This window comes from Primulina eburnea, chromosome 10 (genome assembly GCF_022965805.1).
Source record: "Primulina eburnea isolate SZY01 chromosome 10, ASM2296580v1, whole genome shotgun sequence".
In the NCBI taxonomy this organism is placed as follows: Eukaryota; Viridiplantae; Streptophyta; class Magnoliopsida; order Lamiales; family Gesneriaceae; genus Primulina; species Primulina eburnea.
The window spans coordinates 25861390-25875014 of NC_133110.1; the positions used below are offsets into that span (position 1 = coordinate 25861390).

Below are 13625 nucleotides of genomic sequence, written 5' to 3' on the forward strand. Positions count from 1 at the left end.
TGCAAATGAGTACAAAATTTCATTTGGACTTACTGAACTTTCGACATAACCTTCCCATAAATATGACATACGGGAAAAAAAAACACAAATAACATTTATATACTAAAAAATAAAGTCCAATTCAACAGATAAACAACAATATAATGCAGAGCCTGCTGGGCTCGATCACTCAAAATAAAAGCCCATAAAGGCAACATATATATACACGAGTCCTCTCTCTGGAAAACAACTATATATATAGGAACACTCAAAGACAATTCAACCTATTGGGCACCGCTATCTGACGCGTCACTATGACATAAAAAATAAAAACGAAAAAAGAAAAGAGAGGTCGGAACCCAGTACGTCAAACCAATAAAATTACAATAAATATAAATGACAGGTAACAAAATCAGGTTAATAAAATAATTACACTAAATTTTCCAAATATTGGATAATAAAATCAGGTTCTCACAACCTAATAATAAAAGATTTCATCTTCAAAATCTAGTGCAGACAAAACTTACACACAACATGGTTAAAATAATCAAAGTAAAATGAATAATTTTTTACGTTGTCAAACAAGTGAGACCATTATTGACGCATCTTTGCCTCTAAATTCCATGTGAAATCTTCTTTCCGATGTTTGCTCCACTATACCAGAACCAATGGAATTGTCTTGCTCCTAAGCTTACTTTATTTGCAATCAAGAATCTGCATCGGATGTCCAACATAGCTAAAGGAACATTCTAACTCCACATAATTGGTCCTCAACACATGAAATGGATCTGGTACGTACTTTAGCATCATAGCTACATGAGACACATCGTGTATTGCGAACAACCCTGCGACAAGTCCAAATGATAAGAAAATGTCAATCCTCTCAGCTATCATGTACGGACCAACATAATGCTAAACTAACTTCCCTTTATGCCCCAATCTCATGGTATTGTGAAATGATGATCCTTTAAAGAGTACATGATCATCAACCTGAAATTCTAAAAGAATATACCTTTTGTTACCATATCTGAATTGAAGATCTTGCGCTGCTTTAATATTTTTCATGATCAAGTCAACATTATCATCCATTTCTTTTTCAAATAGAGATATGAATTTTCTGTCATACAAAGTTTCAAATTGTCATAACGATCGTTGCCTAAAAACTATTTTTGTAAGAGAATTCAACCAGAGACAATGAGTTTTCCAACCACCAATAAAATCCATTACAACTGCTCATAACATATTATCGAGTTTTTGGATGGTCCTTTCTTAATGATCATTTGTCTGGAGATGATAAACAGTGCTAATAATCAATTATGAAGCCAAAACTGATTGCAAACTACCCTAGAACTTCGAACCAAATATGAGATCACAATCAGATACTATGGTTACTCGCAAGCAATGAAATCTCACCATATGATCAATGTACATTTTCGCAATTTTCTTATAAGTACTAGTGCAATCATAAAGGATAAAATGTCTGATTTAGACAATATTCTACTCACAAGTACCCAAATGTCATCACATTCACGATTATAACGAGGTAAGTGTGTCACGAAATCTATAGCATTGTGCTCCAAATTATAGTGTGCCATTTTAAAACTTTGTAACATACCATCAGTTCTCATTCTTTCATTCTTATCATGTTGTCATGTTAAACATCTAGCCACAAACTCATAAATTTCCTTTTTCATACCTTTCCACACATAATGAGCTCTTAAAGCATGACACATCTTTTGATTTCTTGGATGACCACTGTGTCGGCTAAAATTTTCTTCTTTCAATTATATCAAGTTTCGAACCACGAGTATATCATTATAGCACAAATTTCCATATGAGACAACACCGAAGTTTTCTATGCTAATTTCTTCAAATTATGAATATAAGGATAATTTATTTATGTTGCTTTAATGTTGGACGTAATATGTGGCTCGACTTCGATAAATGAAACTATGAAGTAGTCTCCACTAGGCCGATAAGTCTATCTTGAAGTTCTCAAGTGCTTGTGTAAACATAGCGTTCTGAACTTTCCTGCTAAGGGCTTCTACTAATAGATTTGTTCGCCCTTGTGGATATTACATCTCACAATCAAAATCCTTAAAGAACTCAATCCATCGATGTTGTCTCGTGTTCAAGTTAGACTGTGTGAAAATATACTTTGACTCTTGTGATCATAATAAATCACAAATTGTTTGCAGTACAAATAATGATATCATATTTTTTCGTTCGGGGAAAAAACGGGTGTTGGGATACCACTTGAGTTTGCTTTTAGGTGTGCTACTACTGGGGAACATCCTTTCCCAAATTAAAGATATGGGACAAGATTAAGAACACATGCTATAGCCTATATCTCATGTAAAAGTAAATTCGAACATCAAAGAAAAATGATTTTCTACCATGTGTATTATATTTATATTGCAACAATTTGAATGCTGTAATAATTTTTAAATATTTATAATATGAATGTGCAATCAATAATATTTGATACCTATATGCAAATACACTACATGTATGCTGTCATTCATTTTTTCCCACATTCAATTTAAATATCTTGGCATTGAAAATATTTAGTTATAATCAATAGATAAAATGCACGATTCAATAAAATAAAAACAGAGGAATAAAAAAGCCGCAGATTTGTAGTGTGCACAAAATTACCATGAAATAATGAAATTTAAATAAATAAACTACAATATCCACAATTTTGACCGACCTTATGATTAAAAATATATATTTATTGCCATGGAAGATTCTAATAATCATCCGGTAAATTGGCACTAGCTCTAGCTAGAGTTTTGGTTCTCTAAGTGACTTATTTAATTAAATTGGCATTTGTGCACATTTTGTCCAATTTTTCGATAAAATGGTGGCATGACATTAGACATTACTGACATGTTCAGATTAAATGAGAATTCCGGAAAAGAATCATACTAAATGTGAAAATAAAACAATTGATTGCACTAAAACCAAGTTATGTTATCAACTAAAGAAACAATACTCTTAGAAGCCAATTTCAAGGACCTTTTGTTTTAAGAAAAATTGCCAGTTGGTCCTTTATATTACTTTCTTTTCAATTTTGATTTTTTATATTATCAAAATTAGATTTTAGTTCTATATATATATATATCAATTTTTGATTACTTTTGTATCGGAATATTGATGTGACGCTACACACCTGAGCGCATGGGCGGAGCCAGCACAGGCCCAGTGTGGGCTGCTGCCTACACTGGGCCAAATTTTTTTTTTATATGTTTATTTATATATATATATATATATATATATATATATATATAAATATATATATATATATATATATATATATTTATGTCTAAATTTTTAATTTGTGTATGCTATTATTACATGTTTAGTTGTCTATACTGATCCAATTTTCTTTTAATAATTTGTAGACTCAAATTTTAGACTCAATTTTTTACTTGTTATTAGTATCTATATATACACTCTATATAGCCATCTGTATGTGTTTTCTTTTCTCGAGTCACGAACGCATATACTTTGAGTAACAATCATTCCAATTCATTTTAATTACTGCTTAATCTTTCATAATCTCTAAAAAAATCCAAAATGTTACCAAATTTTAGGTTCGTTGTTTCGTTCAATGTTTGTCGATCATTCAATTGTTTTACAATTTTATGTTTTTTCCAATCGATAATGAATTAATGCTTATTTTTCGAACGTATATTTTATATCATATTTTGTTTTGATTTCGGATTTTGTACACGTCGTTGTTCCTCATTTTTCTGACGTTTTCCCATCAATTATCAATACTACTGACTGTGCGTAACTTGTGTTCAAACTTTATGACACATTATTTTTAGCTGTCGATTAATTATTGCTCTCTTTTTTGCTTTATTAATTATAATATATAGTTGCCTACGCTGAACCAAGATCCTGGCTCCGCCCCTGCCTGAGCGTCATGTTGGAATCACATCAGCACAACATTTGAAAATGATAATATGAACACAAAAATTGCAATAAAATAAACAGACAGAATCAAAATTGCAATTTTCCCGATGTTTCAAGTCTAAATACTCTAATCCGTGTGTGTGATGTTTGCGTTAGACTGAAGTACGTACTCGGATTTTAAACTACGGTCACTAGGTACATAATGGAATTTTGAGCTCAAAAGTTAGTATGAAAATAATCCTAACATAATTCTAACAAGTTTCGGCAAATGCTATATTAGTAACTTCAAAAGCCTTAGAAGTATGTTTTAAAAAAAAGCCTTAGAAGTCGAACCCAATTCCAGGTTTCTCAGAAATGTACACCAGATGATGCACAAAGTACATACACTTAGTTCCCAGAAGCTCAGAAAGGGAAGCTTATTCCTATCCAATACACATGATCCGACCAGAATCTTAACTGCAGGTAAATTTACACTTTTCTTCTGTCCCAACACAAAATGCTACAGATTAAAACTATGGCTTCAGTTTGTATTACATATATATATATATATATATATATTTAGATGAATGACATATTTTCATCAGATGTATTTCTTTGAATTTAGGACATATGTCATTCATTTATATATATGTATGTATATATACGTATGTATAGAACATGTGAAAGTCCTAAAAGCCCACATAAAAAAACTGCTGAATTGTTCTGAAGGAACAAGAATTATCTTCAGAACAAATCGGCAGCTTCCCTAAAGGCCGCTATGTCCATGAAGTCCCCATCCTGGCCTTGTGCAGCTGCATCATCTAGGAGCCATTTCTCCAGTAAACTAAAGGGCATTTGATTCTCCAAGTTGGGCCTAACCTGATCTCTGATCGCCACAGTTTCAGGAGTGAAGTTAGCGGTCTTGAACTTGGCTTCATCCTCCACCGAAATCGATTGCGAAACATCTGAATTCGCGGAGTTCAAACTGATGAAAGTCGCTTCACTCGGGCTGAAACTAGACCCCACTGAGGGGTTGTTAAAGGAAGTACTCTCAGATGAGGACTTCGGGGATTTCTTCATCCAATCTTTGAGCCAACGCGCTATGTTCTCGGCGCTTGATGCATATGTGGATGTTTGGATCGGCTGTTCATAGGCTTGGGAAGAGTTTTCGAAAAGCTTCGAGTCAATCGATGAATTCGAATCCGATCTATCGATGGACAGAGGCTTAGGGAAGAGATTCAAACCAGTGGACGAATTGGTGCCGGATTTATCGAGTGAGAGAGCCTCACACAAGGCTTGTTTGGCCATGTGAATGTCTGTTTGAAGCCTCCTCTCCCACTGGCCCTTTGTGATCGAATGAGAACTCGATGACTTCCCATTTTTGTCACTTTCCCCATTTTCATCTTCTCCTTGAATCTTTCCTAGTTTCTTCCTTAAGTGAGTGTTCCAATAGTTCTTGATGTCATTGTCAGTTCTCAGGGGAAGGTATGAAGCTATGGCAGCCCACCTGCAACAAAAAATCACACTTTAATATAAATTTCTTACTATATATATATATATTAAAATAGAGTACTTTAATTGCAAAAAAAGCTAATCTAGATATTAGGTATGTAGATATAGTACAAAAAACCCAAGAACCTTCATTTTAGGTAGTAGGATTTTGTTTGTCAGACCTTAAACCCTAAAGAAAGATGTGCAGATCTTTACTGAATCTCCACCAAACTTAGCTAACATGCAGAAATTATCCATGAACTCACCGATTGCCAAGAAGGGCTTGAAGATGAACAATCGTCTTTTCTTCATGTTCGGTGAAGTTGCCACGTTTGATGCCCGGCCGGAGGTAATTCGTCCACCTGAGACGGCAACTCTTGCTGCATCTGAGCAAGCCTGAAAGAAGAAAAGAGTATTTTCATTACAAAAATCCAAACTTAACCATTTCCAACTGATGAATATCCAAACTTAAGTCAGTAAATTTCAAGAAGTAGGTGATGCAGCTGCAGAATATTTATTACACAGCTTTAATAATTACACCGAACCTAAAACAAGAAAAGAAAAAACTCATTTAAGACCCAAAAAAAAGAGAATTGAATCAAAATAGCATAAAATTCTGCTCCAAAAAAACATGACACTCTTCATTATTATTACCTGTATTGGTGGGAACAGCTCTCCAATTTCCAGGGCCATGTTCTTGAATATAAGAAACTAAAATGATATCTTCTTCAGGAGTCCAGGGCCCTTTCTTCACGCCAATTTTGAAACAACAAGGTGGCCTCCCCATACTACTCTCACTCAATCTGTATGATCTCTTTGAATGAACAAAGATCGATAAAGGATTCAGAACAAAAAACTCTCTCAGATTTTTTCAAGAAAACGAAGGGTTTCTTAATTCTCTGATGCTTGTTTCTTTCATTTATTTTTCTTGAATTATGAGATCAGAATATAGAGGAATCCAGAGACATGAGTCTAACTGAAGGGGTGGGATTTGTCTGTAGGATATATGGTGTTTGTTTAGGCTGACTTAAGAGACGAAGAGGTAAAAGGGCTATCTCATCATCCATGATGAAAGAGTCTAAGAGCATTAAATTCATTTTCTTGCAAAAGTCAGCAATTTGCTTGCACCATTTTTTTTTTAAAATTTTTTAAGCCCTTTTTCATCACAGCGTGATACACGATTATTTTTTTGGATTTAATAATTTTTAAAAATTATTTCACAATTGTCGTGACCATATGAAAGCATGGCTACTTGGACTTGAGACATATCCATTACTGGAAGAGGAGTGACTTGGGCTAATCAGTCCGGAGGCGGATCCAGCCAAGAATTGCCTTATATATATCTTTCATTTGGGATATTATTCATTATCTTCGATTTTTTTATACATATCCACGGTTAAATGTGTGGGTCTCACACCAATTCAAAGCCAATTACTATACACGCCGTGTAGCATAGAATTTGTCCTGTGCCGCTAACTATCGATTCAGCTATTAACAACTCCTTTGGCCACGAGACATGATTCGAGGACTCGGCCGATTATGCTCCAAGATATATAATCCCGTCAGGCGACTGATATATTACTATACATCCCTGTTCATAAAAGATTTAAGCCGTTCATTCAAGTGATAATTCGTAAAGTATGATCACCGCTCCCCACTACTAAATGTTGTTCTACATGTTAGAGATTCTTTTTCCCTTTTTGAGGAATACATATTAGAGAATTTTGATACCATCTATTCGATTTTATTATGGGCAAAACTTATTTTTTTGGTCTGGTAAGATTTCAAGTTGTAATATTAGTTGATACCTCCATTAGAGCCCCGATCATGGTCCACCGTGATATTCTATGGATATCCCAGATCATGGTCAATCTGTAGGATGAATTCTTCAGAAGCCGGGCAGGTGGATGCCTGAGACATCTTCTCTCCGGGCTACCAAGTGCCCGGGATCTTATATAAGCTGTCAGATGATTTCTACCCGGACTACCTCGATAACAGTACCACACTCAAGTGTTTGAAGATATTGTATCGGTAATCGTTCTTGACAAAATCCTACTGATGTGACACGATGAAAAATTAGGACGGCGTGACAGTAAGTCGCCATCTAAAATTACAAGTGGCAAGGAGGCACTGAAAACAAGGTACTCATCACCTTCTTTCCTATAAATAGCAGGTATGTATTTCATTTGAAGGATTCGAATACTGTTGTTTCCAAGCTCTTGGCACTCACGTATATCCTCACATATACATACTTCATCCTTCATCTTCATATGCTGACTTAAACATCAGAGTGGCCACCACGGACACTCGTCCAACGCCCATTCACAAGTTCATTTCTTTGTTTGCAGGTTGCAGTGGAAGCCATATTAGAGAGATATATCTTCTCCACAAGATATATCTTCTTGTTTATTTTCCCTAGACAAAAATTTTTATCAGATCCGGTGGATTTCCCCGACCCTGCTCACCCAATTCACCCGGGTATCATCATTGGCGCCATCTGCGGGAAATTGAGTATAATACGAAGATATGGATCCTACAAGAAGGACACATCAAGATACTTCCTGGGTTCTTGGAGATGATCCACTCATCTCTACTCAAGGTGGTCTTCCTCCTACAAGTCCTCCACATGTTATTACTTTATCCTTGGAGGATTTGGCTCGGATTATATCCGAAGCAATGGAAAAGGCAGTAGCAAGGAGGGTCCCTTCTCATCATGCTACACAACCCGAAGGGGAGCAGGAGAGAGAGCAGGAGATGAGAGAGGAGGAAGTGAGGATGGAGGAGAGGGAATCCAGTGTCGGTTCTAAGTCTCCTATTGTGGCCGAGGAGTTGGAAGAATTAAGGCAGAAGATGAAGATCCTGGAGGGACAAATATAGTGTCGATTTCATGCTCAGGCAGTCACTTTGTTGAGGCTATTATCCAGAAACCTCTACCCGGAAATTTCTAGTCTGACAAAATCAAGGATTATGATGGCAGTGCTGACACAGAGGAGCATTTGGCCCGGTTTGAGAACATGACCATGCTACATTGTTATGGGGATAGAATTAAGTGTAAAGTGTTTCTAACCACTTTGGTTGACTCGGCACAAAGATCGTTCGAAGGGTTATCTCCCAGAGTATCCATTCTTTTGAGGATTTTCTAAAGGTATTTCTACATCATTTCAACAGTAGCAAAAAGTACAAAAGGACTACTTTGAGTCTTTTTGAAGTAAATCAGATCCCAGAAGAGAGTTTGAGGGCTTACATCGGGAGATTCAATAGAGTTGCTTTGGATATCCCCTCCTGCGCCCCCGAAACCAAGACTACTGCATTCACTCAGGGGCTAAGGGAGGAAATTTTTTTTCGATCATTTACCTAGAAGACGCCTAGGGATTTTGAAGATCTTTTGGCTCGGGTGGAGAAACATATTAACATGGAGGAGGCTCAAAAGCAGTAGAGGGAGGCTTTGAAGAGAGAGAGGGGTGACCTGGTGTCTAAATCCAAGGAGAGAGGACAGAGAAGGGGTAACCCCGGGCATTTTTCTCATCATGTGCACCTGAAAATCGCTAGGGATCGGGATGTCCAAGAGTGTAACAGGGACATGCCCCTTCCTTAACAATTGCTAGGCCTGAGAAGAAGGGATTATGTACCCTTCACAAAGTGTGTTACCATAACACAGAAGACTGCCGAACACTGAAGAGAGATTATGTTCTGCCTGCTATTCAAGGATATAATTCACCAAGAAAGAGGCCGAGATTGCCACCTTGGTCAAATCGGCAGTCAGAACCTAGTGCCTAGGAGAACTCGAGGAGTGCTCCTAGTTGGAGGAGAAATCAGGAGCCGGAGAGGAAGAAAGCCTCACCCCTGTCTTGAGGGTAATTAAAATGATCTCTGGAGGTTCCACCGATGGTGACTCCAATCGGGCTCGTAATTTGAGGAGCATGAGAGATTGTATGGAGGTGGAGGGATTAAGGAGGAGTGAAGTGGTTATCATTTTTGGCCCGGACGATCTTAAGTGCGTCAATCTCCCCCATAATAATGCTCTGGTAATCCAAGTCCGGGTAGCAAATTATGACATCATGAGGGTCTTTTTGGATTCGGGCAGCTCTGTAAATGTTATTTTCAAATAAGCCCTCGTACAAATGAATTTGCAGGGATACTAGCTGGAGACAGTGGAAACTGCACTTTTTGGTTTTGCTGGTCACGCTGTCTACCCGGAGGGAGAAATTATCGTGCCCTTAACTCTAGGCACCAGGGAGCTGAAGAAGACTGTCATGACCACTTTCACTGTTGTGGACCCCATCATCTTATAATATTATTCTGAGGCGGCCGGCCATGAATGAGCTAAGGTCTGTAGCTTCCACATACCACCAGAAGATTAAATTTCTAGTGGGCAGCCGAGTGGATGAAGTCAGGGGAGATCAACCTTCTTCCCGAAAATGCTATGTGAAAGCGGTCCGAGTGGACTAGAATAATGCCCGGAGGGAGGAGAAGATAGCAAGTGGTGGTGAGAAGGTGGAGAGGATAGTAAAAAAGGGATATTCAGTTTGTGGGTGGAGAAGGAGCAAGAGATGGTAGAGATTGAGCCAGGGAAGGAGATCTGAGTGGCCCGAGATCTTGATTCGACCACTCGGGTCAATTTATTGAATTGTTTGAAAACTAATATAGATTTTTTTGTCTAGTTCCAGCAGGATTTGATCGGGATCTCACCCCTGATAGTTGAATATCATTTGAACATCCTTCCGGGATATCAACCTATAAAGTAGAAGAAGAGACACTTTGGTTCTAAAAAGAACAAATTAATTGATATGCAAGTCCGAGAGCTATTGAAGGCTAATTTCCTACCTGGCTCTTGAATATATTATTAGTTCCTAAATCTGCAGGAAAATGGAGGATGTGCGTGGACTTCCGGGATCTTAACAAATCCTGCCCAAAAGACCATTATCCCCTGCCCCGGATTGATCAGTTGATGGATTCCACCTCTGGGTATGAATTACTCAGTTTTATGTATGCTTATCAGGGATACCATCAAATTCCCTTGGCCAAGATTGATCAGGACAAAGCCAGCTTCATTACCTCGGGAGGCACATTTTTCTATGTTGTCATGCCTTTCGGGTTGAAGAATGCTGGGGGGCTACATATCAACGTCTGATGAACAGGGTATTTGAGAAGCAGCTGGGGAGAAACATTGAAGTTTATGTGGATGATATACTTGGTAAGTCGTGGGAGGTTTCTTGTTTTATTGTTGATCTGGAAGAAACATTTGCCACTCTCAGACGTTATGATATTAAAATCAATCCAGCCAAGTGCATCTTTGGGAAAAAGAGTGGTAAATTTTCTGAGTTTTATAGTTACTGACCGGGGGATCGAGGTAAATCCTAAGAAAGTCAAATCAATGCTAAACATCTCATCCCCTTGATCTGTCCGAGAAGTGCAAAGACTGACCGAGAGAATTGCTTCACTTTCCCAATTCATATCCCGATCGGCACATCATAGTTATCCATTCTTCCAGGTCCTTCAGAAAGCACAACAATTCGGGTGGGATGGGAAGTTCGAGTAGGCCTTCCAAGATCTTAAGAGTCACTTGGCTGAGCTTCATATCTTAGTAAATCCAGAGCCTGGGGAAAAGTTGATTGTATATCTAATTAATACTGAGTATGATGTTAGTTCAGTGCTTATAAGGGAAGAAGGGTCTGATCAGAAGCATGTTTATTATTGCAGCCATTCTCTCAGAGGACCTGAAATCCAGTACAGTGAAGTGGAAAAAATAGCCTTAGCCTTGGTAATGACTTCCGAAAGATGTGGCCTTATTTTCTGTCACACCAGATTATTTTGCTTACTAATAGTCCTCTCGGCAGGATTATGACTCATTCAGAAGTTTCTGGAAGAATGATCAAATGGACACTTGAGCTGGGAGAATATGACATTCAGTATAGACCCCGGACATCTATCAAAGCACAGGCCCTTTCAGATTTCTTATCTGAGATGATTCAGCCAGATGAGGATGAGGTTTGGAGAGTATTTGTGGAATGAGCGTCTAGCCTCTCTGGATGGAGAGTGTTAGTGGTAATAATAGCTTCCTCGAGAGAAAAGATTAAATTGGCTGAATTGACTCTCGGGTGACCAATAATGAAGCATAGTATGAGGATGTTCTCGTTGGTATACGAGCTGCCTGGGAAATTGGAGCTTCCCGAATAATTTTATATTCCGATTCACAATTAGTTACCCAACAGATAAAGTGTGTTTATGAGGCTAAGGATGATAGAATGTTTAAATATCTAAAGCTCATTAGCCAGGCAGAATCTTTTGTGGGTTGGAGTATTGAGCAAATCCCCCGGGGTGAGAATGGAGAAGCAGATGCTTTGGCCAAAATGGCCGCCTCCTTATCTGAAGTCAATACCCGAGAAGTATTGCATGTTACCCAGCTAATTCTTTCCACAGATGAGTAGATATTGCCAGCGCCAGAAGATTCCTGGATGACACCTCTGATCAAGTTCAATGTTCACAATGAATTACCTGAAGATAGAACTCAAGCTCAAAAGATCAAAAGACAAGCTTCCAGGTTTTTTCTTTTAAATAGCATCTTATACAAAAGATCATTTCAGGGAACTTTGTTGAAGTGCTTATCTATGGGAGAGGTGGATTATGTCCTCCGAAAAATTCACGAAGAATGTTGCGGAGAGCATCTCGGAGGAACATCGTTGGCCCGGAAGGCAATGCTTGCTGGATTTTGTTGGCCGAGTATAAGCCAAGACTCTGCTCGGGTGGTCCGGGCGTGTGACGGATATAAACATCATTCTAATTGTAAGGCTCGAGAATTATCGGTTGTTATTAATGTTAGACTTGAAGCCATGAGAATGCATGATATTTAGATGGGAATTGTGAAGCATGGCCGAAGCCACACTGCACCTGCGGTGCTAAGACTACCGCACCCGCGGTGTATGTGACAGAAAGGTGATGGATTTGTGCGAAGCAACACCGCACCCGCGGTGCTAACAAGACCGCACCCGCGGTGGTGAGACCGCACCCGCGGTCCTGCAATGACCGCACCTGCGGTCATGGAATTTCAGGAAATGAAATGTTGCTGAAAGCACAGCGCACCCGCGCTCTTGAGCTACCGCACCCGCGGTGTTGCATGCGAAGTGTCACCTTTGTTTCTCAACTTGACACATGGCATGATATATATATATGTTGAATTGACACTTCACTTCTTCAAATCTTCATCAGCAGAACCGAGAGCTTCCATGGAATAGCTTCAAGTTCTTCATCCTTTAGAAATTATATTGTGCAAGATTTAGAGATCCGATTTTAATTTCGAGTCCGGATTTGTGATCCTTGCAACAAGAGCTAGCAAAGGATGTAAGTATTGTGCATTTCCAGCATGTTTAGAAATATATGTGTTGGAGAAATTATGATTTTGTTGAAGATATGTGTTCTTGAGATTATGAGCATGGTATATTCGCTACCGGATCGAATTGTGGATGTTGTACGTGATGGTCTCGATTTTCCAGCATGTAATGTATAGAGATTTTGCAGATTTCAGTATAGCTATTATGTTGGATGAGATTATGACTGAATATGATTGATTGTGATATTGTTGTGTTGAGATTGAGTTGATCGGTACCAAGAAATATGTCGTTATGCCGTCAAATTCGTACCGAGACTGATTATTGATTAGTACAAGAGTTGATATGAGTTGCTTTGAGATGCATATAGATAGAATATGTCTATACATTGCCATTTCAGATTTGTATTGGCTACTTGGTACTCGAGATTTCGGCTCGACACAGACTGTGCGACAAGAAAGGTATAATTCATGTGGTCACGGGATTGCACAACTCGATTCAGACTTGATACGAGTTTCCCTAAATCACATACTAGATTGTTATTGCATTGATTATGTACTATTTTGTTTATTGATTTATATTCGAGTCCTGAGATAGGAGATATTGGCAGATTTGCCAAAACTAGACGTTTCGGTGTATCGACGCATAGGAGCAGATTTGCTATATGTGTAGACCCTCGATACAGAGTTGACCGAAGTCTAGGAATAAGACGTACCGTTGCCCCGAGTGGTTGGGTAGGTGACAGACCGTCTTATTCACACCGGGATCCCTAGATTAGAAATGAGTCGAGTCAAGATTTAAATGTTGAATACAGATTTGTATTCTTCTACATGTTTAGATTTTATTCATGTTACTTGATATATGCTATGCTTTTGTACATGATTATGACATTGCATGTATCCATGTTTTATACTGGGATATGTTCTC

The 13625-nt window shown here is 38.3% G+C and overlaps 2 protein-coding genes across 2 annotated transcripts; one reads left to right on the forward strand and one right to left on the reverse strand.

Annotated features, from left to right (window-relative positions):
- Positions 1-4187: 4187 nt before the first annotated feature.
- Positions 4188-6452, reverse strand: LOC140803232 (myb-related protein 306-like). The gene is made up of 3 exons (XM_073158979.1): positions 6028-6452; positions 5640-5769; positions 4188-5389 (listed from the first exon to the last, which is right to left on the reverse strand). Exons 1-3 carry the CDS (start codon positions 6158-6160, stop codon positions 4627-4629), a joined length of 1026 nt encoding a protein of 341 aa, XP_073015080.1. The 5' UTR covers positions 6161-6452; the 3' UTR covers positions 4188-4626.
- Positions 6453-10503: 4051 nt separating this feature from the next.
- On the forward strand, positions 10504-11801 carry LOC140802814 (uncharacterized). Its single transcript, XM_073158438.1, has 4 exons — positions 10504-10681; positions 11025-11134; positions 11179-11361; positions 11493-11801. Exons 1-4 carry the CDS (start codon positions 10504-10506, stop codon positions 11799-11801), a joined length of 780 nt encoding a protein of 259 aa, XP_073014539.1.
- Positions 11802-13625: the final 1824 nt, after the last annotated feature.